Below are 24940 nucleotides of genomic sequence, written 5' to 3' on the forward strand. Positions count from 1 at the left end.
AAGTGATGAAAAAAAAAAAAGCCCCGTAGAGACTTGATGTGCCAGGGTGGGGTGATAAATACCCATGGGGCCTCCACCCACTCAGGAGAAGGGGAGGCGATGGATGGGAAGGATTGAAAAATAATAAAGAAAAAAAGGATGAAGAAAAGTGTGGGGTTGAAGAGAAGGCTCAGCAAGTGCCAGTCTGGCTGATTTAATACGGGGGAGAGGGGCACTGGCTGGAAGGATGGTTGTCCTCTGCTTGTGGACTGTAGCATGTATATGCTCCCACACAAATAAATTGATTTTTAAGAATGCAACAAAGCCATAACACCCATGCACACACTCCATCCCACACACGTGAGGACAGTAGGGAAGCCGGGCCGGTGAGAAATGTGTGAAGCTCTGGGTTCCCTGGTGACATGTGTGTGTGCACAAGACGCTTGCTCATGACTTCCTGCTGTTTCCCCAGCGAGTCCGAGAGCCAGTGGATTCTGGAGTGGCCCCTGTCAGCCCCCTAGGTGGGGGTGTGATCCTGAGACGGTTCTCAGGGACCCTGCTGCTGCCTCCACTGTCCAGCCGCCTGGGGTCCTCTGGGGAGGCGGAGTCTGCTGCCCACGTGGTCTTCACAATTGGAACTCAAGGGACACAGAGAAACCTTGGCTCAGCTCAGAGCAGGTGAGCAGATGTACCTGCCAGGGAGGCAGGATGCAGATGTGGCCAAAGTCTCTGCACTCATTTCTGGAACGTAGGCAGCAGGTAACTGCTCCTCGGTTGTTGAGAAAGAAGAGTCAGCCACATTCTGACCATAGAAGTCATACAGGGTGGGACAGAGAATCAAGTGCCTAGCAGGTGGACATAGCATATGACAGAGCAGTTGGGCTGGAAGGCCTAGGGACATAGGTAGGGGATGGACTTTTCAAGACATCTTGGGGTACAATTGGTTGGGATATTTTTAGGACAACAATTTGACCATATTAGCTTTTTTTTTTTTTTTTTTTTTTTTAAATTCTCCAAGCCATGGTTGCTTGACACGAGACTGAGGCAGGAAAATGATTAAAAAAAAAAAAAAAAAAAGCTTCTAGGCCAGCAAGATGGCTCAGGCTCAGTGGGTAAAGGTGCTTGCCACCAAGCCTGACAGCCTGAGTTCAATCCCCAGGACCCGAACGTGGAAGAAAGAACCAATTCTCACACGTTCTCCTCTCCCTTACTCATATATGAATTAGCACATGTGCCCTGCCCCATGCACGAAAGAAAGAAAGAAAGAGAGAGAGAGAGAGAGAAACCCCATCTTAGTTATGGTTTCTGTTGCTGTGACAAAACACCATGACCAAAAGTGAATTGGGAGAAAGGAATTTATTTGGCTTACATTTCCACATTGCTGCTCATCACTGAAGGTGGTCAGGAGAGAACTCTCACAGGGCGGAAACCTGGAGGCAGGAACTGATGCTGAGGCCACAGAGGGGTGAGTGCTGCTTACTGGCTGTGCCCCATGGCTTGCTCAGCCTGCTTTCTTACATAACCCAGGACCACCAGCCCAGGGATGGCACCACCCGTAATGGCTGTGCTCTCCCCCTTCAGTCTCTAATGGAGAAAATGGCACACAGGCTTGCCTACAGCCCGGTCTCATAGAGGCATTCACTTGAGGTGCCCTCATTTCAAATAACTGTAGTTTATGTGTCAAGTTGACATGAGACTAGCTAGGACAGACCACCTTCACCTGGGGTCGGAGTTCTGTTGATAAAGTACTTTTTTAACATGTTTGCAGCCCTGGGTCCTGTCCCCAGCACCATAAAAACAGCTGAGCTGATACTTGGGGGCCTGGGGGGGGGGGGAAGCAGGAGGATCAAGAGTTTAAGACCAGCCTCACTTCAGGGCCTGAGGGCTAGAAGTGATGGTCAAGTTAAGGTGGAAACAGATCCAGGAGGAGGCTCAGCAGAGCTGGGAAGTTGCTGGTGTGTGAACCAAGATAGGAGCTCAGCCTACCATGGTGGACACCCATGAGAGTGGGAGTGTCGGGTGATTTCGTGGCTCTCTCTGTAGGTCACATGTAGTAGCTGATCTTTGCAGAGAGACCATGCTTAATCCAACTCCTCCAAGCTAGAAGGGAGGGGTCTGGGACTGACAGATAAAGTGACAATCGAAACCTTCCAGAGAGTGGGGTGGTGGTGCGCGCCTGTAATCCCAGCTCTGGAGAAGCAGAGGCAGGAGCATGGCTGCAGGTTTGAGGCCATTGTGGTCTGTGTAATGAGTTCCAGGTCAGCCTGACTTACAAGGTGAGACCCTGTGTTAGTCACTGTTCTGTTGTTGTGATGAGACACCAAGACTAAGATAATGTATAAAAGAAAGCCTCTAGTGTGGCATTTACAGCCCAGAGGGTGAGTCCACACCATCACAGTGGGGAGCGTGGCAGCAGGCAGGCAGGCAGGCAGGCGTGTCCCAGGAGCAGTAGCTGAGACCTCGCATCTTACCCTCAAGCTGGAGGCAGAGAGAGGGAGAAAGACTGGACATGTGGCCTGGGCTTCTGAGTCACCTTCTACATGGTGACACGTCCTAACTGCCACTCCTCCTATTCTTTCCCAAGCAGTTCCATCGACTGGGGACCAAGCACTTGATCAAGAATATGGGCCTATGGGGGTCATTCTCACCCAAACCACCACAAACCCTGTCTCAAAATCAAACGGGGGGGGGGAAGGGGAGGTCGGGGAGGGGCGCCCCCAAGTGAGCACAGAAGCAGAAAGGTTCTCCTTTCATCATGTGGGTTCCAGGGACCAAGCTCAGGTCATCAGGCTTGGTGGCAAGAGCCTGCACCAACTAAGCCATCATGTCTTCAGCTGGGGGATAGGGACAGTGCTGGGGACAGCTTCCATGTCTCATACCCTCACAACAGTTCCTTCCCAGCACAGTGCCCTCGGGGGACTTTCACCAGGACTGAGGCATGGCTCTGCCATAGCCATCTCCCTCCCACACACTTAGTGCTTCTACTAATTAAGATGGAAAGTGTCCTCACAGCTCTCTGACACTCTCCGGGAAATTCCCCCTGAGACTAGGAGGGGTGCCGAGTGGGAACTTGAGTTTTCTAGAACTGGGAGGGAGGAGACAAGGTGGAGGTTTGGACAGGAATGGGGGGGTGAGCCCTGGGGTGTTTGGGGGCCAATGATATCATGTGCCATGGGGAGGGTCTGAGCATCCAGGAGGCTATAAAGACCCAGGGCTGTCTGCAGTGTCCTGCTGGTCACCCTGAGTTCACAGGCAAGGTGGGTCTTTACTCTAGTTCTTTAAGTCCAAGAGGTGGGGACATCTTAGAGGCCTCAGCCCTGCAGGGATGCTCATGCGAAGTGACTGGCTCTGCTTCTGTCCCCAGCTCTTGAGATTCCTGGCCTGTGATTTTGTGTGCACACGTCTAGGTCAGTGATACTCTCAACTTCGTCGTCTTTCTAGAACCCCTCTTCTGACCCGCTGGGGCTGGACCTCCCAGCCTGCCTCTCTGGGTTTGCCTGCCTTGTGCCTTCAGGGTCCAGACCCTAAATCTAGGCTTCTTGCTCAGCTGTCTGGAGTGTCGGTGACTGGTGGGTGCAGCCTCAGGTTTGAGTCTTGCGATATTTCCGCTTGGCTTCTGCACTGTGGAGAGGGCGGCTCCGTAGGGTGGCGACCCTTCCCCCACCCCCTACATGTGCACAGGAGCTCCAGGGGCCACCCACTGTCTCTCTTTCCTTTTCCTCGTCGTCGGGGACAGCTCATGGAGACCCAGCTTGTCGGCCCGCGCAGGGGTTCCCCGATCCCCGAAGCACCTGTGGGGGCAGCTACAGCGCCCCATCCGCATCCAGCGGCGCTTCCACTCGGACCCAGAGCGCCCTGATCGGCCCGCGCCGGTAAAGTCGCGGCTCTCGTGGCCCAGTTCCTTTCACCGCCGGTAGGTGACGGGGCGGGGCCTATTTGAGGAAATGACCTGTATTGAGAGGGGACACTTACACAAATGGTAAGGGTCACTATTTTCAAGGTGAGGGAAGCAGTCTAGCTGCTTGCAGAAAGTGGGCGGATCTCGAAGGAAATGAATGAGACCTGTCTGGAGAGGGTGTGGTCTGTGGTGGGTGGGACAAGGTGAGGGAGGAACAAGTTGGGAGTAGAAAGACCCTTAAGAAGACAGTGTGGCCGGGCAGTGGTGGCACATGCCTTTAATCCCAGCACTTGGCAGAGGCAGGCGGATTTCTGAGTTCGAGGCCAGCCTGGTCTACAGAGTGAGTTCCAGGACAGCCAGGGTTTACGGAGAAACCCTGCCTCGAAAAACCAAAAAAAAAAAAAAAAAAAAAAAAAAAAAAGAAAAAAAGAAGGAGGAGGAGGGGGAGAAGGAGAAGATGACAGCAGAGGAGTGTCCTGGCTCTTCTGCAGGTGGGGCAGGGCGTGGCCTGGAGGCGATGGTGCATAGTCTGGTGGACTGTGGAGGGCTGGGTCTTTTGTGGTGGGGGTCAGGAACTATCTTAGGCTAGACTAAGCTGGGCAACTTGGAGCTGCGATGGTGTGTGTAGAAGGGTCAGGGCTACCCCTGAGGACTGCGTGGGGAGCCTTTGGTTTTAGGAGTGCACCTTGGAGGCAGAGCTATATCTAGGCGAAGGGGCCTTGGTAGTGGGCAGTAGTGTATTCTTTTTTTGTGGATCTGAGTGACTTGGGGTGACATGGGCTCCTGGTGTGTGTGGCATCTTCAGGCAACAGTCTGAACAGTGCCTCAACCATAGGCTGAGAGGCCCCGTGCCAGTCTCCAGTCATCTGTGTCTTTGTGGTCCCCACTGCAGTGTGTCACAAGCCAGTGTAAGGGATGAGGTTCCTCTTGGGTGGCCAAGGATGTGTCAGCAGCTGGGTGGGGCTGTTCTTGCCTGTCCTCTGCTGGGCTTCAGTGGGGAGGGCTGCTCTAGAACGTTCCGAGGTATCTGGGAGGCCTTTCAGATCCTTCTTAGCATCTAAGTGGGCCTTGGGCTGCAGGCCCAAGTCCTGGTGCTGTAAAGCAGTTTGCCTATGGCCTGCTTGAGGGTCAGAACACAGGTCAGTTCTTACATTTAAGGAGACTTGGGGAGGCCACTGGTGGCTTAAGTCTTTAATCTCAACACTCAGGAGTCAGAGGCAGGGGAATCTCTGGAGGCTAATCTAGACTACTTAGAGAGTTCCAGGGCAACCTGATATACACAGAGAGACCTTGTGTTAGAAAAGAAGGGAGAGGAGAGTGAGGGTATGGGCATAAAATCTTCACAGCCTGTTTTAACAAGCGATTAACCTCTCCTCTAGCCCACCACCCAGCAAAGATAGTGGAAGAAAAACGTTATTAAGAAACGAGGGAAGTAGACCTGTTTAGAAATATTTCTTTGGGGGTGAGCCCAGTCTTTGTTGTCAGGATGTCAGCAGTTCAGTCCTTTAGCAAACACCGAATATGAACCAGCAGCTAAAGTTCAATCATGAAGAAACTGCAAGGCTCGCCAACCAGCCAGAGGCCTTGGAGATGGCAAGAAGCTGCTGGAACCTCAGGAGAAGTTCCTTGGTGAGTTCCTCTCTAGTGTCACCACTAGCCGAGCTCAGCAATGCATTGTAAGGCAAACCAATACATGCGTGTTTTTAGTGAAGAATAACCAGGCAGAGCAAAGCAAACCAATTCTCGAGCTCCGACTGTCTGTGGGATCATAGTCATATTCCTTCATCACGTGTCCTTTCATGTGTTTGCTACAGCAAAATGTAACTTTCTCCTGTGTGCCCCAGCAAAACATCATTTGACACAACTGACTTCCCACTTCCAGAGGGCCCGGAGAGATGTGCTCTTTTGAGGAGTGACAACCTGATACCCCAAGCCACACATCCAATTAAAAAGCATTAAGACTAAATTATAAAGAAGAAAGGAGGGGAACTGAATCTGTGGGTGTGGTGATTGGTGGATTGCTCATCCACCATGCCCAAAGCCCCGGGTATCATACGCTAGTAGCTCATCCCAGCACTTTGGAGCTGGAGTTTGGACGATAGGGTGTTCAAGGTCACCTGCAGTAGCACAGCAGGTTTGAGGCCAGCCTGGGCTAACCTGAAGCTGTCTAAGAAGGAAAAAGAAAGGTGTGGGGTTCTTGGTCTCTGCTTCTAGGACTGTGGGAGTGATAAGGGACTAAAGAGACCCTACTGCAGTAAGGCAGTGTCCTTAGGCTCTGTGTGAGCCTGGGCAGGGGAGGGTGTCTCCAGCTGTGGCTCTGTCCCTAGGGACAGGCACAGTCATCCAGGAGATAGAGGAGGCCTTGGGTGGGTCTAGGAAAGCCCCTCCCAGTTGAAGTGTAGCCTAGGGGACCTAGACCACATCACTTCCCTCTCTTAGCTTGGTTGTACCCTTGAGGAACCCATCACCATAGTCTGCCTCTAGCACCAGGAAAGCCTCAGGCACCCTCAGCCCAGAGGACCAGGTTTGCCATCCTAGGTGACCCAGCAGGGCCATTTTCCATTTTCAAGAAAGTACAAATACATTTCCTTTGGGGCTTCTCTGGTGAGGTGAGGGGAGACCCACATGGTTCAGGCATGGCGTGTGTTTCACTTAGCCTTGTGGGGGAGGGGATCAGCCTAGGGAGGCAAGTTTCATGGGAAGGGACAGGGGTGAGGGTGGGGGTGGGGGCATGTTCTGGCCCCTAGCTTGAGCCTCCTCTAACCTGGAAGTGGATGGCTCGGTCCGGAAGGTCAAAATTTCTTGTTCAGAAAGTACTTAGAAAGCTCCTACTGTTTGCCAGTAATTCAGGTGTAGATTAGGAACCTACAGAGAGGGTCTCACAGACTGACTGGTGGGTTCAGGGTGAGAGTCAGGCAGGTACAGCTGGAAGCTGTGAGCTTGGTCTGGAGCAGCATGAGAGAAACAGGCAGAGTGGACAAACAGACAAATGTGATCAGCAGGAAAAACAGAGGCTCCAAAGTCTCAGACTGAAGGGTGCAGCTGGAAAGTCACAAGCATTGATCAGGCACTGTGTGCCTGCGGATGCTATGAGTACATCTTAAACAAGGTGACCTGCCCTTGACCAACTTGTGGGCCAGCTGCAGCCCAGTGGGCTGAGAGAGCACTGGCAGAGGCAAGCTGCAAGGTGTGAATTCTGAGGGTGAGGGTGAGGGTGGGAGCCATGGGAGAAGGGGTAGGAGGGGAACTGCTTTGCTCTTTTCAGTTTCCCTGTCTCCAGCCTGACCAAGCCAGCTCAGTCAGTCAACAGGGTCTCAAGCGAGGGAGTGAGGGCTGAAAAAGTTAGACAACATTATAACCTGAGTCCAGCCAGTGCTGAGGCTGAAGCAGCTCTGTTTCTCTCCAGCCTGCTTTTCTATCATTGCAGGTGCATCCAAAATACAGGGTGGGCTCTCAGATCACAGACAAAGTAATCAAGCCAAGTAGTAAACACGGAGACAACACAAGGTAACAAGTAAAGTAGCAAGGCAAGAGACCACACAGGGAATACTTCAGCAAAGCAGTAAACAAAACCCCACCGTCACTGTTTCTAATGTTCTTACTGAGCCTAGGTCCTTGTCTGAGCCCAGTGACAAATGCCAGATTCCTAGAAGCTGCACCAATGGCTCTCAACATCTCCCCATTTTTTATTTCACAAACATGACTGTGCCTGTCTTAGGTGATTCTGACAAGAATGCCTTGCTTACCCATCTTGGAATTTACATTTTCAAAAACAATGTAATTCTGTCTTAGGTCGGTAAGGCACTGTATAGAAAATTACCTGTCTTTGGCTGCCAGCCTGTTAGATTAATAACTCTGTCTGGAGATCCATTTTAGTTTCGAGTCATGTATTTTGGCCACCAATATGTTGATGTTGTTAAAGGCAAGTTTTATCACAATGGGCAGGAATCAAAGTATTCCCAGGACAAGGAGAGCTAACATGATCAAGCTATATAAGTCATTCTTGAAGCTTGACCAAGATGGAAATACTGACCTCAAACCATGAATCAGGATGACCAAGATAAGAGGAATGCCATGCACTCCTGGGCTGAGTTTACTTTAAGCTTTGTATTTCTTAAATTCAGGATCTCCTTATGCAAAGTTAAACTATCCAGAGAGGTGTTAGAACTATGCCAAATACCCTGCAAGTGTCTTTGAATTTTTTTTAAGATTTATTTATTATTATTTGTAAATACACTGTAGCTGTCTTCAGACACACCAGAAGAGGGAGTCAGATCTTGTTACAGATGGTTGTGAGCCACCATGTGGTTGCTGGGATTTGAACTCTGGACCTTCGGAAGAGCAGTCGGGTGCTCTTACCCACTGAGCCATCTCACCAGCCCCAATCTTTGAATTTTCCATTGGTATTTAGCATGATACTCAAGATGACTTCATATTCTTAAACTCTGAACCTCCTCTCCATTAGTTTGAATAGTATCAATAAGAGTGTCAGTTTGGGGTGGGGGGAAGAGTGTCAATCTGTTGTTCTAGATGTCTATCTGAATCTTCTTGTATACTCAAGAGCATTAGTAACATTTTTTTTTTTTTGCTAAATGATTAACAAAAGTAGCTGTCTTAACTTCTTGCATCAAAACAATTGCAGGAGCTATGGTACCAGCTATTAATGTAATCAAAGGTGCAATACTAACAATAACCAAGCCCACTACCCTCTTGCTTCTGCTTAAAACCTGACTCACTTCTTGCAGTATTTGCAAGTCTTTTTCAGAATACCAAGGTCCTGGAATACTCATAGGCAATAATACAAAAGCTGATTGATAAACCACCATAACAGACATGCCAGGTTTCAATATATTAACACAATTAGAAAGTGTTAAATAGCATAGAAAAAACAAAATTGTAACATGACCAATTAATAAAGGATTCCAACTTTAAGGAAACACAGAAATACATCTATACTATATTCTTTAAAAGCAAACAGAAATCCCATCACCAAATGCATTGAAAGTCATAGTCTTATGATAAATTGGCTCCTCTGTCCAGGGAGATCCAAATACAAGAATCCCCGGTCTGGATCACACTGCTGGGTGTTCACACTGCTGGGTGTTCACACTGCTGGGTGTATCAGTGGTAGGTCAGGAACATAGGCCTAATACAGCTTCCCTGTCACCACTGTCAGGGCTCTCAGCAAGCTCACGATCAGCATCATTTGTCCCAGCATCAGCATGTATCACCAGTCATTCTGGCAGCTGCCACGCTCCTTCAGCATCCTGCAGGAAAAACAAACATGCCCTCTTCCCCATATTAATATCTGATTGGGGTCATGCCACATGCCAGTAAGTGGATCTTTCCATCTCACCTAGGCATGAGTATACCTAGTGGTAGGGCGCCATAGATACTCAGCAGGGAGTTCCTTGGCATCCAAATCTTTAAAGATTTAGATAAAGTTGTGGGTATATGTGGGCAAAATTCCCCCTTTCTTATTTTATGAAGATATTGTTTTAAAGTTCCATGTGCCCATCCCACAGTACTTTGTAATTTTTAAATTTCTTTTGCAAAATAAGAGCATAGCCATAATTTTGGAAAGCAAAACCAAATTTTTAAAATTTATTTTTATTTGAGTACTCTGTAGTTGTCTTCAGACACACCGGAAGAGTGCATTAGATTCCATTACAGATGGTTGTGAGCCACCATGTGGTTGCTGGGAATTGAACTCAGGACCTCTGGAAGAGCAGTCAGTGCTCTTAACCTCTGAGCCATCTCTCCAGCCTGCAAAACCAATTTTTTAAACAGTTTAAACAATCCATTTTCTCTAAAGTCAATATCAAGTTCATTACTTTCTTTTTTTCAAAAACAATTTTTATTAGATATTTTCTTCATTTACATTTCAAATGCTATCCCAAAAGTCCCCTATACCCTCCCCCCAAGTTTATTACTTTCATGTTAGAAAGTTTGGGTGCCAGCTCTTATATACGAATGCATGATGGTGTAGCTTTTAATACCTCATTACAGAAACAATGCTTTTTTTAAGATTTATTTATTATTATACATAAATTCACTGTAGCTGACTTCAGACACACCAGAAGAGGGTGTTAGATCTCATTATGGGTGGTTGTGAGCCACCATGTGGTTGCTGGGATTTGAACTCAGGACCTTTGGAAGAGTAGTCAGTGCCCTTATCTGCTGAGCCATCTCACCAGCCCAGAAACAATGTTTTAATAGTCATAAAAGCTGCATGGTATTGCTACAGAGACAGGCAGGTAGATCAATGGAATAGAACTGAAGACCCAGAAATGAACTCACACACCTATGGTCATTTGATTTTTGACAAAGGAGATAAAACCATCTACCTGGGGAAGAAAAAAAGAGACTGCCTTTTCAACAAATGGTGCGGGTTCAACTGGCAGTCAGCATATAGAAGAATGCAAATCGATCCATTCTTTTTTTTTTAACATTTATTTATTTGTTTGTTTGTTTATTACATGTAAGTACACTGTAGCTGTCTTCAGACACTTCAGAAGAGGGAGTCAGATACCATTATGGATGGTTGTGAGCCACCATGTGGTTGCTGGGATTTGAACTTCGAATCTTCGGAAGAGCAGTCGGGTGCTCTTACCCACTGAGCCATCTCACCAGCCCCTTAAATAGATTTTGAACTTGATTTTTTTTCACTTTTTTAAAAATATTTTTATTAGGTATTTTCTTCATTTACATTTCCAATGCTATCCCAAAAGTCCCCCATACCCTCCCCACCACTCCCCTACCCACCCACTCCCCCAGCCTCTCTTTCTATTGAGATACAGGCTCCTGCTCTGCCCATAACTAGATCAGACAGAGATAGGGTATTGAATGTTACTGTTTCCTTTAACTCAAATGAGCTGGGGTGGGAGAGGGTTTGTCATGTATGTGGGGTTGACTACTCATAGTCCTTCTTGCCATCGGCAGAGCTGCGCAGAGGACTGTGCCTTGTAGACTGCCAAGACATACATTGTAGGGTAAACTGGGATGCTCTGGTCCCTCATCTCTGATTGCTCTCTGTGAAACACATCTGTAAAGTTGTGGGGAAGGCAGAAGAGCTAGGCCGTTAACAGAAGGGTGCCAGGGTCTTTCTTGTCCTTGTGTCAGCAGGCTGCTGGCTGTTGGGCATCTAAGTGTGGTTTGGTTGAAAAAGAACCCACACTACCCTCTCTGTAGGACAGAAACTCTTAAAGACAAAGTGGAGTCCACACTTAGCCTTTCAGGAAATGCCTATCACTGAATGCTCCCCCTCTGAGATCCCTCAGAACCCTAATGTCTCCTCTCCTTCCCCCATTATGTCACCCTACAGTTCTGAAACATGATTGCTGTTTTGGAAATCAAGCCCTTATTCTCAGTCCTGTCCTTTTGTTTGTTTGCTTGTTTGTTTGTTTTTGAGACAGGGTTTCTCTATGTAGCCCTGGCTGTCCTAGAACTAACTTTGTAGACCAGGCTGGCCTCGAACAGAGATCCACCTGCCTCTGCCTCTCAAGTGCTGGGATCATAGGCATGTGCCACCACGCCTGACTTTCTCCTCTCCCCTTCACTCCCCTCCCCCCCTCTCTCTCTACACCGATCTTCAGAGTTGTTCCATACCTGCACCTATCTGAAGTAGCAACCTGTCTTCCTCTCTAGTTGGCTTAGTTCCTAGCATGCCAGATTTGCACGTGGGTTGTTCCTTTTGTTTGTTTCATCAGCCTTAAGCATAGGCCTTAGTTCTGAACCTGTGAGGGGTTCTCCCTGTTCATGATTCTTCCTGTACAGAAGGTCTCTGGCCTCTGCAGGGCCATATATGTCCCGGTATTTGGTGGATTCCTGTTCTTCTGTCTTGCTTTGTTCCTGAAGTTGGGAGGAAAGCCTGCTGAAGGACGTTGGGTTGGATCGGCTTCTTTACCAACGTATGCTTCACCGCTTAGAAAAGAGCTACTCTGTGTGTGCAGCAAAGCCCAAGCTGCCCAGGCTGCCTTTAGAAAGCTTTAGACCTCTTGACCTTGCCCATAAGCAGTGCTCCTTAGGCACTTAGAATACTAAGTGTTTGGCAGTAAGGTCACAACTGCCACTTGACAGCAGAGGTACTGGGCTCCACAGTCACGTCACTTCCTGTCAGCCAGATGTCCCGCCTGTTCAACCCTTGAGGGGTTCCTTGTTGCCCCTTTGGTGTGTACCTGTGTAAAGGGCTTCTGAGTGGTGCAATTTTTGCTTCTAGTGCCTACAGAGAGCTTCACAGCAGGTGCCAGAAATGCTCTCAGTACATTTTGGAAAGGTGGCAAACCTGTAATCACACACCTACAAGTGCCTGCAGGAGCCACCTGCCGGGCTCTGCATCCTACCCGGTCTGTTGAGGGGTCTGACCTTGGTTTTGCCAACCAGAGTTTCCCTCTTCAACTGCCCTGTATCCTGAAGCCAAGTAACATGTCTTGCATGTATGTAATTCCGTAACAACTCAAATGGTCTGTGGATCAGTCATTATAAGGATGTCATTTGGGATTCTGAGCATTGTTTTCCATTTAAGAAAATGTCATAAATGATGTTTGCTTTATTTAGCCCAGACACTAACTTCTTTAGCTTATAAGGAAATAATACAATGATAGAAATAAGCCTTTTATAACTGTTCTCTTAAAAAATATGCCAACAGGGCAGAGGCGTTGTCAGTGGAACTCTACATTGACTGGTCAGTTGCTACAATCAGAACCTGCTTTTTGGGACCATGTTTGAGACTTAGAAGAAGGGGTCTTTCTGCCTTAGTTTCTCACTAGGAAAGAAAGCCAGCAGTTTCTTTGTATAAAGAGACCTGCCAGGCTGGAGAGATGGCTCAGAGGATAAGAGCACTGACTGCTCTTTTAAAGGTCCTGAGTTCAAATTCCAGCAAGCACATGGTGGCTCACAACCATCTATAATGGGATTAGATGCCCTCTTCTGGTGTGTCTGAAAACAGCTACCTTATGCTCATATACATAAAATAAATTAATAAATCTTTAAAAAAAAGAGAGACCTGCCTTTAAAATGTAAAGGTTTACAAAACCTTTGGGGAGGATGGTCAAAATAAAGTGTCCTCTTTCTTTTTATTCTGTTCCCTTTGCCCTTTAAACTATCAATTTTTTTCAAAGTGGGGATTTGTCCCTACTTGATTAAAGATTGAGTGGGAAAAAATGGTGTACAGAGCTATACAAAGAATTTTCAACTAAGGAATATCGAATGGCCAAAAAGCACCTAAAGAAATGTTCAACATCCTTAGTCGTCAGGGAAATGCAAATCAAAACAACCCTGAGATTCCACCTCACACCAGTCAGAATGGCTAAGACCAAAAACTCAGGTGACAGTAGATGCTGGTGAGGATGTGGAAAAAGAGGAACACTCCTCCATTGCTGGTGAGATCACAAGCTGGTACAACCACTCTGGAAATCAGTCTGGAGGTTCCTCAGAAAATTGGACATAGTACTACCTGAGGACTGAAGCATCCACACTTTGGTTTTCCTTCTTGAGCTTCAAGTATTCTGTGAATTGTATCTTGGCTATTCCAAGCTTCTGGGCTAATATCCACCTATCAGTGAGTGCATACCATGTGTGTTCTTTTGTGATTGTGTTACCTCACTCAGGATGATATTTTCTAGTTCCATCTAATTGCCTAAGAATTTCATTGTCATTGTTTTTAATAGCTGAGTACTCTATTGTGTAAATGTACCACATTTTCTGTAACCATTCCTCTGTTGAGGGACATCTGGGTTCTTTCCAGCTTCTGGCTATTATAAATAAGGCTGCTATGAACATAGTGGAACGTGTGTCCTTGTAATATGTTAGAGCATCTTTTGGCTTCTCCAGCTGTGCTGGACTCAGCTACAGGTGCAGGGCAACTTAATCAGTTTTTGTTGTGAAAATTGAGTTTGAACGGAGTTAAAACTAAATCAAGGGGTGAAGGACCAGGAGATAAAGTTTTAACCATTGTTTTCTTTTGAACATGAAACACAGAGCACCAATCATGCAACAAAACAAAAACAGATATAAACTGACAGACCTGGACAGAGTGGTGTACCAAGGACAGACAATAGGCAGAGAGGGAAGAGAACTAGATGTGCCAAAGGAACCCAGAGAACTTACTAAGGGACCCAGAACCAGAACTAAGCCTTCCTCCAGTGGGAGCCAGAGAGGAGGCAGGACATCTCCTGACTGCCTCCTGTCCCTAGGAGAGCTCTGGAACAGCCTGTGTTCACGTTCCTTCTTTCACCAAAGCATCCAAGACAGAGGGGACAACTGCCTTTCTGAAACCCATTCTCTCTCATGTAAACTATCTTTAATCAGGATTCAAAGACCTAAACACACCTATGAGAATTATCTTCACTCCTCTATATTCTAACATAACTCTAAGCACATAGACAGAATACATTCTACCATTACCTTGTCCCTTTTAACAAAATTTATTCACCATTGGCTCATATCTTTCATTTTCCTCTGCAAGCGATCGCTCCTCTCTCAATGGTTTCCTTCACTGACTGTATCTCCCTTGCTTGAGCCCAAGTTGAGGCCGTATCACCAAGCCAGCTCAGTCAGTCAACAGGGTCTCAAGCGAGGGAGTGAGGGCTGAAAAAGTTAGACAACATTATAACCTGAGTCCAGCCAGTGCTGAGGCTGAAGCAGCTCTGTTTCTCTCCAGCCTGCTTTTCTATCATTGCAGGTGCATCCAAAACACAGGGTGGGCTCTCAGATCACAGACAAAGTAATCAAGCCAAGTAGTAAACACGGAGAAGACACAAGGTAACAAGTAAAGTAGCAAGGCAAGACACCACACAGGGAATAATTCAGCAAAGCAGTAAACAAAGCCCCACCGTCACTGTTTCTAATGTTCTTACTGAGCCTAGGTCCTTATCTGAGCCCAGAGACAAATGCCAGATTCCCAATGGCTCTCAACTTGGGTCTTCTGATAACAGAGGAGAAAAGTGCTCTCCTGGCGGAAGGGAACTCAAAAAGAAAGAAAGGAAGGCAGCAGGGTCTCGAGGGCACCAGGGACTTCTGGGTTCTCCCTGAAGTCACACAGCAATGTAGGGTAGGTCAGTACAGGGCTGCCTACACCACCCCTTTCTAGTGGCCTGTCACCTAGCAGGACTGTAGCCCTTGAAATTCACGGGCCCAGGCTTTGAATGTCCAGTCCAGGTTGTGGCCATTTCCCTACACTAAAAGCTACTATAACAAACGACTGTGGGAGCCAATTAATGACATAGGATTTGTGAATGAAACAGTTGCAGGATAGCCATTGATAAAATGTTAGTCCTAGGCTGGACTGCAGAGGGTGGATAATTAGTTAATGAAGAATTAAATGCAGAATGCCCACACAGTGGAGTTCACTGATCTGGAATCCTGTAAACTCACTCCACCATTCATAGCTGTGTGAATGCAAGTGGCCTGACCTCTCTGCTTCTGTCATCACGATGTTTTCTTTTCTTCACTTTTCTGTTTTTTTTTTTCAAGGGTGGAACTGATTCCCTCTGGGACCCAGTTTGTCTTTGGGGACTTGGGTATAGTGATCGTCTCTCAGGCCTGGAGTGATGTCAAGAGTTCTTGGACCCTGGCTGGTGGGGCCTCTGCTCCCCCCACCCCACGGGAATGGCTATAATTAGCCAGAGCCTAGCAGTCACAGATGGTATTTTCATTTGGGGCTCAGTGAGGTTTTTCCCACCAGGTATTCAGGGCTTCCTGGCCAGGCTGCGCCTCCCCTACACAGGGGTGGGGGCGGAAAGGGTGTGACCCTCTGAACCTCAGTGTTCTTGTCTGAGCAATGGATGTAACTCAGTTCCAGCTATACCCCCATCGCTTAGGTCCACCAAAACCCTCCTCTATAGCCAGCCCCAGGATGTGGGGAATCCTGGGAGTCACTTTTCAGGCAAGGGCTGGAGGTATGTGTGTCCTTTCTGTACAGCCTCAGCCTGACCACTGCATAGTCCATGACTTTCCTTTGTCTGTGACCTGCACGAGCCTCAGTTTCCCCTTTTGACCAATGCGATTGTGTACCCTAGCATTCCAGCAGGGCACCTGGCGTAGATCCGGTGACATCTGGAGCAGCCCAGGCGGAAGGCTCTGGGGGCGGATGTTTGTGTGGGAGACACAGCCTCACCATTGAAATGGTCCAGACGCAGGGCCTGGGGAATGTCAGAGCGATGGGGTCACACGGGGACCTGGGCGCTGGAGCTATGCTGCAGTGCTCCAGGGAAGTCCTGTGATTTCACAGTGCCTCAGTTTCCCCACAGGAAAACAGCTACAGGGTTTGTCAGTCCAGGGACGTCTTCACCCAGGAATGAATCTGTGTTACTGTGGGCTGCGGTGGCCCTGTACCTCAGGGATCTCTCTCCCTATGAGTGGATAGCCTTCTCCAATCTCCCACACGACTCTTTGAGACAGTGCAGCTCTTTAGTCTGAGGTGCCCTTGAATTAGTGGTAATTCTTCTGCCTCAGCCTCCCCAGATGGAATGGCAGATGTGCCTGAACACACCTCATCTCACTCTGAGGCAGTCCCAGCCCAAACACCTGTACCAACCCTTAAGACTGTGTTTGGTGGCTACCTACTGCTCCACCTGTCTGTCGGGAGACTGAAGCAGGAGTACCATGAGTTCTCAGTCAGCCTGGGCACAGAGTGAGTTCAAAGCCAAATTTGGGCTACCTGAGGCCCGGTTTAAAAAAAAAAAGTGAATAAATAGAAGTTAGTGAATAGAGTCGCGGGTATGCTGAGCCTCAGTGTCCCTGAAGTTTCCCCCAGGGTGGGAGATGCAGAGCAGTGGGCGGAGCCTGGTCCTCTCGCTCCGCCCCGGAGCATCTAAAAAGGTTCGGCTTCCCAAATCCTGGCTCAACCCAGCCATGCAGGGCCCCATGGCGCCTGGCTCCCCTCGGGAGTCCCTGCGCGGCTCCCCCGTGCTCTTCAGGAAGCTGCTGGTGAATCAGAGCATCCGCCTGCAGCGCCGCTTCACGGTGGCCCATCCGCTGTGGTGAGGGGACCAGGGTCAGAGACAGGGATTTGGGGTGACACGCAGGAGCAGCCACAGCCACGCTAGGATCAGGCGTCCGTCTGTCCACCCGCCTCTCCTTCCTCTCTTCCCTGTCTCTCTCGCAGTTGGTGACTATCTCTGTCCCCCTGTACCCTCCACTCACCGCTTCGATGCACGCCTAGGGGTCCAGCCCATTGTTCTCACGGTCCCTGTGCAGCTGTGAGGGCCTGCACATCTCGTTCTGACCCTGCTGACCTACTGCGGGCGCGGGGGAGGGAGGTGGGGGGAGCTTCCCTCCGATGTCTCGCCCTCGGTACACGGGGCTGCGGGGTCAGGCGAGGGCTTCGGAAGCAGGGGTGGGGTTCCCAGGTTCCATTCCTGGTTCAAATCTTAACCTGTGTTAAGGAACTGTGACCTCATAGGCTGTAAGTTTATGAAGAGTCAAGGCAGAGACTTGTGGGCGCAGAGACCAGCTTCGTGCAGTCATTTTGCTGGAACTGAGTGCGGGCTGAGTGTAGCACCCCGAGACGGGCGTTCCCTCACCCAGGTCACACAGCCATTTAGTGACTGCTAAGGAGCGGGGTGATCCTTGGGAGCAGCATCAGGACCACAGCCATCAGCCAAGAGCTGCCCCTCTCTAGGGTCTGCAGGGAATGTGCCACCTGGTACTCAAAAGTGAGCCTGAGGGAGGAGGGCAGGTCCTCAGCAGGTTGGAAATGAAAGTGGGTATGAGGTTCCTTTGCGGCTCAGTGCCTCAGTTTACCGCGCCGTTCCCATACCCAGGACACAGAGTGCTGTTCACGTCATGGAACGGCCGCCTGACCCGCCAACCCCGGCTAAGTTTAGAGCACAAAGAAAAGCAGCCTTTCAGGCCCCAACGAATCGCCAGCCAGCCCTTAACCCTGCGCGCCCGAGGGTTAGAACCTAGCACCGTGAAGTTGCCCCTGCCTCAAATTTTTCCAATCGTCCCCAGGTGGGATGGGGAGAGGGCCCACCACCTGAAGTCCTTGGGATGGCGAGTTTGGGGCGCTCACGACGACAGTAAAAGCAGAGGAAGCCCCGCTCCACGTGACGTCATAAAATGTCTGTCTCCAAAACCCGAGAGAATCTGGCAAAGAGAAGGAGCGCAGCTGAGCTCACCCGAGTGAGGCGGGACTGGGTCGAGAATGCACGAATCTATTCGAACTCTCCCAATCCTTGCCGGAAACAGCCAAATCGAGCCGAGCTTACTCGGCACTACTGGTGAGGACCAGAATGGAATGACCTCTAGGGTACAGCGGATGATCACGTGACCGCATCTCCGGCCAGCGGGCAGTGCTTCCCAAGGTCGCTACCGTCCTCGTCCACTGAGTTCCTGTCCCACACGCCTCTTTTTTTGTTGTCGTTTTTGGTTTTTGCTGTTTTTGTTTTTGTTTTTTTGAGACAGGGTTTCTCTGTGTAGCCCTGGCTGTCCTGGAACTCTGTAGACCAGGCTGGCCTCGAACTCAGAAATCTGCCTGCCTCTGCCTCCCAAGTGCTGGGATTAAAGGCATGCGCCACCACTGCCCGGCCACACGCCTCTTTTTTAGAAATGCATTTATCATTGTGTGGGTGTTTTGTCTGAATGTGTGGGTGCCACATGCCTGGTGCCACAGAAGCCGGAAGAGGGCATCAGATCTCGAGTACTGAGTCACATTTGCAGGCCATTACGTGGGAAGAGAACCCCGGCTCTACCCCCCCACCCCGACCTTTCTTACCTCTAACCCTAAAGAGAGGAGTGTAGACCAGATCCTGCCCGGGTCAGAGGCACAGCTGAACCTGGAAGACTTGCAGAAGAGGGTGTAGTCGATGGAGAGGAGAGGTGCCTTAACGGGGCGGGGCTTTGTATTTGGGGTGAGGCTGATTGGCATTGGTAGGTTCTCTCATGCGGGGCAGGACGGATGGAGGTGGGAGGAGGCAGGTCCAGGGAGGTAGTGACTGACTTACAGACAGAAGGATCCTGCCCTGAGGTTGTTTTTTGTTGTTATTGTTGTTCCTGCCTCCAGCTTTGACCTCGAAAATGGGCTTCCGGGCGGCAAGGGTCTCCTAGACGCTCAGTCCGGGCCGAGTCTCGGCCGCGCCCTCCAGCCCCCTGTCCATCATGTCCAGCGGCGCGAGTCCTTCCTGTACCGTTCGGACAGCGACCATGAACCTTCACCCAAGGCTGTGTCCCGGACCTCCTCGGCGGCCAGTGACCTGTGAGGCCCCTTCCTCCGATTAGTGAGACTTTGGAGTTGAAGTAGGAATTTCCCAGAGCGTTACTTTGTGAATGTCCAGCTTGTAGCAAACACCAGAGGTCTGTGCGTACTTGGCCTCAGGTTGGGACAGAGTGACATATTGATTCGGGAACATTAAGACACATTAGTAGCAACTGAACAAATACTTTTATTTGAGTTCAGCAATAGCTGTGATGAAAAGGGAAACAATTATTTCTGTCCTGACCCTAAGACCCCTTCTGTCCGTAGGACTCAGTTTTCCCATTTTAAATATGGATAACATAGGGGATTGGTGGGAGAGGCTAGAAAGGCCTGGGTAGAAGTCCTGAGGTGAGGGCTCGCTGGAGCGGGCAGACGCCCTCAGTGATGGTCTTGTCCTGCAGACATGGAGAAGACATGATTGTCACGCCCTTCGCCCAGGTGGGTGTTCCCTGCCGTCCTCCGCAGCGAATGCACAAAGGGAGCAGTGCCTTCTCCAACCGCTGAGCACCGCTCTCCCCCCAGGTCCTGGCCAGTCTCAGGACGGTCCGTAACAACGTGGCTGCCCTTGCACATGGCCCGGGTAGTGCCACCAGGTATGGAGAACTGGAAGGGCGGGGTCTGACGGCATGGGGAGTTTGGGGTGTATGTATGTGGGAGGATTAGGACCGGTCTGGGGGGGACCTGGTGATGTGGGCTCCTCTGACTTACCTGTCCACAGGCAGGTGCTCCTGGGAACCCCTCCGCACAGCAGTCAACAGGCAGCCCCAACAGGTATCACCCCACCCTCACCCGAAGGGCAGCTGTGAAAGTCCTCTGGTCCTAGCCTTGAGCTGTGGCTCATTGTAAACAGGCTCCACCCCCAAGCCCACATTTGCACTCAGAACCCACCCTCCACCCCCTGCCCACTTTACAGACCAGAGAAGGGTTGTGGGCATGCCTAGCGTGACACAGCCACCTCACAGGAGGCTGTGGAGCTGTGGCCCTAGGCTCCTGGGATTGAAGTGCAGAGATGAGGGTGGCACAGGCTCCCAACGGGGATCCTCGCCCTAACTCACCTGGCTCCCAGAGGACTCTGGGCTGCAGCTGGTGCAGGAGACCCTGGAGGAGCTGGACTGGTGCCTGGAGCAGCTGGAGACACTGCAGACTCGTCGCTCAGTGGGCGAGATGGCCTCCAACAAGGTGAGGACACAGGGCCCCTGCTTGCCATCCTCCCTGCCTCATCGTCCTCCTTGCTGACAGTCCTCCTTGTTTGCTATCCTCCCTGGTGGCTGTCCTCCCTGCCTGCTGCCCTCCCTGCTCATTCTCCTCCTGGGCCCCACAGTTCAAGCGCATGCTCAACCGTGAGTTGTCTTACCTGTCGGAAACCAGCCGCTCAGGGAACCAGGTGTCGGAGTACATCTCGCAGACTTTCCTGGGTGAGCCGCCTGACAGCCTTCGGAGGTCAGAGGAGGTTTCTCTGGCAGATGCCATTACAGCCCTCTGTGGAGGAGAGCTAGTTAGGTCTCAGCCAGCACAGCTGGACAGGGCTGGAGGAGAGGGATGACAGGGAGGAGAGGACATAGCAGGTGGAATTTTGCAGCACAAATAGGAGTTTGCTAATGAAGACAAGGGGAACATATGCGACCCCAGACACAGCAAAGCCTACAGATGCTCATGACAGGAGGAGACCCCAGTGATAAACAGGATATCTGGGCCTGGGGTTCTGAGTCAAACCTGCTCAGTGGGCTGGAGTCTGAGCCCCCTGCCCCCTGCAGACCAACAGGCTGAGGTTGAGCTGCCTCAGCCGCCCACGGAAGACGACCCATGGCCCATGGCCCAGATCACTGAGCTGCGTAGGTCCTCCCACACCAGCCTTCCCACAGCTGCTATCCCACGCTTTGGGGTCCAGACAGATCAGGAGGAGCAGCTGGCTAAGGTGGGTCTCCCCAGAGCCACGGGCCTCAGTTTCCTAACCTGTACATGGAGCTCGAGGGACAAATGTGGCGCTGCTGTCACTCGTAGGAGCTTGAAGACACCAACAAATGGGGACTTGATGTGTTCAAAGTGGCTGAGCTGAGTGGGAACCGGCCTCTCACAGCTGTCATATTCAGCGTCTTCCAGGTGCCTCTCCTGCCTTTGCTTTGGGCTGTCCTGTTCCGGCCTTGAAAAGACCCAGATCGGAATGGCGGAGCCCTGACCTGTACTGGTGGTGGGTAGAGTAGAAAAGGGGACAAGGGCAGAAGGAACTCAGGATTGCAGCAGCACCAGGACATCCTGGAGGAAGGGGCATTGGACACAGAGGAGAGGAGTGGGGTGAGGTGAGCTGGAGCCCCAAAGCCAAGGCCCTGAGATAGGTCTGTGTTGCACCAGGAACGAGACCTCCTCAAGACGTTCCAGATCCCAGCAGACACGCTGCTGGCGTACTTGCTGACACTAGAGGGGCACTACCACTCCGACGTGGCGTACCACAACAGCATGCATGCTGCCGATGTGGTGCAGTCCGCACACGTGTTGCTGGGCACCCCAGCCCTGGAGGTACCACACCCAGCCAAGGACATGGGTGGGCAGGGCAGAGCAGTCACCCTCCGCCCTGACGCCCAGGCTCTATCCAGGCTGTGTTCACGGACCTAGAAGTCTTGGCAGCTATCTTTGCATGTGCTATACACGACGTAGACCACCCGGGGGTCTCCAACCAGTTTCTCATCAACACCAGTAAGTGAGGTGAACATAGCCAGAGTTGCCCAGTATGTCCTCAACTGTCCTATCTTGCAGACTCAGACGGGTGTCCATGACTTGAATGGCTTTCTCCTGGAAGGGGCATTAGAGTTTGGGCTCCCCTGCATACATAGGAGTTGGCCAGTGACATTTCTCCTCAACAGTGTTTGGGTGGAGTTGGATCTTGAGTCCCTGGTTGTCCCCACAGACTCAGAGCTGGCACTGATGTACAATGATTCATCGGTGCTGGAGAACCATCACCTCGCGGTAGGCTTCAAGCTCCTGCAGGGGGAAAACTGCGACATCTTCCGGAACCTCAGTACCAAGCAGAGACTGAGTCTGCGCAGGATGGTCATAGACATGGTGACGTCACGGCACGGGGCAGTGATGCCCTACGAGGGTTAGGCTTCCCACACAGGCTGCATGGCAACAGGCACGGGGTTTCCAGTGGCCCGCTTGATTTATCCCAGTCAGTGGGTTGTCGGGGGTTGAGGGTCGCATATTTCATCTATAAATTCAATACTATATTAGGTGCCTGTTGTGTACTGACTTCACCTGTGCCCTTTGGGTATTCCTCTGTTTGTTATCTACGTTTTCTAAGTTCATCCCCCTGCCTTCACTTCTGTGCTGACAGGCGGGCATCTTCAGTTGACAACTGTGCCGCCCAGTGTTTCCATCCTCCCTCTCACAGGTGGGGATACTGAGGCACAGGTCTCAGAGGCGCAGCATCCTTAATTTACTGTCCTCCCAGGTGCTGGCCACAGATATGTCTAAGCACATGAGCCTTCTGGCCGACCTCAAGACCATGGTGGAGACGAAGAAAGTGACCAGCCTTGGCGTCCTGCTCTTGGACAACTACTCTGACCGCATCCAGGTTTGTGAGGCGGGGCCATAGCCTCAGTTTTCAGCTTTAGCTTCCTGAGAGAGTCTTACTCTGTAGCTCAGACTGCTTCAGTAGTCAACAGTCTCCTGCCTTGGGCGCGCACCACCACACTACACTCAGCTTTGGGATGTGGTGAGGTGGGGCGTGGCTGGGCCTTGTGAGTCCCCCCATACCCAACAGGTTCTCCAGAGCCTGGTGCACTGCGCTGACCTCAGCAACCCCGCCAAGCCGCTACCCCTCTACCGCCAGTGGACGGAGCGCATCATGGCCGAGTTCTTCCAGCAGGGTGACCGGGAGCGAGAGTCGGGTCTGGACATCAGCCCCATGTGCGACAAACACACAGCCTCGATGGAGAAATCCCAGGTGCGGGAAGGGAGCTGTGCCCACTACAGGGCGGAGTCTTTCTTGAGACAGGGTTTTCTGTGCAGCCCTGGCTGTCCTGGGACCTCCTCTGTAGACCAGGCTGGTCTCTGTCTCAGAGATCCGCCTGCCTATGCTTCCCAAGTGCAGGGATCAAAGGTGTGCGCCACCAGCCAGCTAGGGCAGATGTTTTGATTTGTTGTTTTGAAGACATCTCATTTTGTCACCCTGGCTGGCCTAGAACTCACTGGCTTGAGATCACCCTGCCTCAGTCTCCTCCTGTTGTGCCAGGATGGCTTTTTTCAAGAGGATTTTGAAGGATGAATAGGAGTTGGCAAATGAGAATTCCAGGCTGAGAACACCAGGTGGCCAACTGTGAGATGGGACTAATTCTAGGTTTCACTGGGTCTCACTTGCCCCTTCTGTGATCACCCTAAGGTGGGATTCATTGACTACATCGCTCAGCCATTGTGGGAGACATGGGCTGACCTAGTGCACCCCGATGCTCAGGAGCTTCTGGACACCTTGGAAGACAACAGAGAGTGGTATCAGAGTAGGATTCCCTGCAGCCCTCCACACACCATGGGCTCGGACAGGTTCAAGTTTGAGCTGACCCTGGAGGAAGCAGAGGAAGAGGAGGAAGAGGAGGATGAAGGGCAGTGCACAGCACTGAACAGGGAGTCCTCAGAGTTACCCAGCACTTAACTCCTGTCCTCTAAGGCCAGCCCAGAGCCCAGGGTCTGCTTTGTCCAACAAGAGTTGGGCTAGCTTAGTGTGGACCGTGGAGTCCTGGTCAGGCCATGGGCACCTATGGGCACTGATGACGTTCCACCACTCAAAGAGGACAGCCAAGGTTTACACAGAGCCAAGCCTGAGGGAGGCTGGGACCAGCTCTGCCCACAGACTGGAATGGCACCAGCCCTGGGAAGCGCCGACTCCTGCATCTCAGAAGACAGACTTAGACTCAGCTGCAGTCTGCACGTCAGCTTCAGCACATGCAGTCGGACTCTGTGTTATGGTTTAGTTGGTTTCTTTTTTGGCACTAAAGATGGAACCAATGTTGCCTTCACCAGTCCAGCTGCAAGCCTTTACTGAGTCCCTCGGGGGAATCCCTTTCGTAAAATGCGGGCGGGGAACACTTCCCACTGAGGTCTGGTGTCTCCTGACACCATTGGCTGCACAAGACTCTTCTTAGATATCAGGAGGCCGGTGACCCTCCTAGAAGACCACTGCAGGCCTCAGTCCTCCCATCAATGAGGATCCCCGTCTCCGACAAGATTGGGCTTCTCAAACCAGTGTGCTGGTGCACCTCTCTTCACCATAGGCATCCCCCAGACTTGGCTGTGTGTGTGTGGAGACAGCTGGTCCAGGCTGGGCAGCCTGACTAGAAATAAAAAGAGCTGGAAGTGGGCTGGAAAGATGGCTCAGTGGTTAGGAGCACTGACTGTTCTTCCAGAGGTCCTGAGTTCAAATCCCAGCAACCACGTGGTGGCTCACAATCATCTGTAATGGGATCTGTTTTTTGTTTTGTTTTGTTTTGTTTGTTTGTTTTCGATACAGGGTTTCTCTGTGTAGCCCTGGCTGTCCTGGAACTCACTCTGCAGACCAGGCTGGCCTCGAACTCAGAAATCCACCTGCCTCTGCCTCCCAAGTGCTGGGATTAAAGACATGTGCCACCACCACTGTGTGGCCTGAAATGGGATCTGATGCCCTCTTCTTTTGTGTCTGAAGAAAGCAATGGTTACTCACATATAATAAATAAATAAATCTTTAAAAAAAAAAAAGTAGCTGGAGTGTGGCTAAGGGGTGGAGCTTCTGCCTAGAATTGCCCAATGAGGGGCTTGGGGTGTGGCTCTGGTAACAGAGCTTTAGCTTTTGGGAAGTCCTGAGTTCCATTTCTATCACTGCAAAAATAGAATAAATAGAAGAG

General features: G+C 50.7%; 1 protein-coding gene across 7 annotated transcripts in view; it reads left to right on the forward strand.

Annotated features, from left to right (window-relative positions):
- The window catches only part of Pde4c (phosphodiesterase 4C, cAMP specific), a 27352-nt gene extending 2558 nt beyond the window's left edge, over positions 1-24794 (forward strand). The window contains exons 3-18 of one of the 7 annotated variants that reach the window (XM_011242248.3): positions 452-657; positions 3716-3892; positions 18882-19073; positions 19475-19511; positions 19596-19666; positions 19792-19844; positions 20140-20252; positions 20395-20488; positions 20828-20988; positions 21075-21173; positions 21423-21587; positions 21665-21764; positions 21976-22130; positions 22519-22641; positions 22831-23013; positions 23449-24785. In XM_011242248.3, coding sequence (XP_011240550.1) covers positions 452-657; positions 3716-3892; positions 18882-19073; positions 19475-19511; positions 19596-19666; positions 19792-19844; positions 20140-20252; positions 20395-20488; positions 20828-20988; positions 21075-21173; positions 21423-21587; positions 21665-21764; positions 21976-22130; positions 22519-22641; positions 22831-23013; positions 23449-23715 — 2196 coding nt within the window. In that variant the 3' untranslated portion in view covers positions 23716-24785. Of the gene's footprint in view, positions 1-451; positions 658-3715; positions 3893-16603; positions 16858-18881; positions 19074-19474; positions 19512-19595; positions 19667-19791; positions 19845-20139; positions 20253-20394; positions 20514-20827; positions 20989-21074; positions 21174-21422; positions 21588-21664; positions 21765-21975; positions 22168-22518; positions 22642-22830; positions 23014-23448 lie in introns of those variants that run through there. The other 6 variants (XM_011242259.3, NM_001310465.1, NM_201607.2 and 3 more) reach the window with 6 other exon arrangements.
- The last annotated feature ends 146 nt before the right edge of the window (positions 24795-24940 follow it).

The sequence above is a fragment of the Mus musculus genome, chromosome 8, assembly GCF_000001635.26.
Source record: "Mus musculus strain C57BL/6J chromosome 8, GRCm38.p6 C57BL/6J".
NCBI classification, from domain to species: Eukaryota; Metazoa; Chordata; class Mammalia; order Rodentia; family Muridae; genus Mus; species Mus musculus.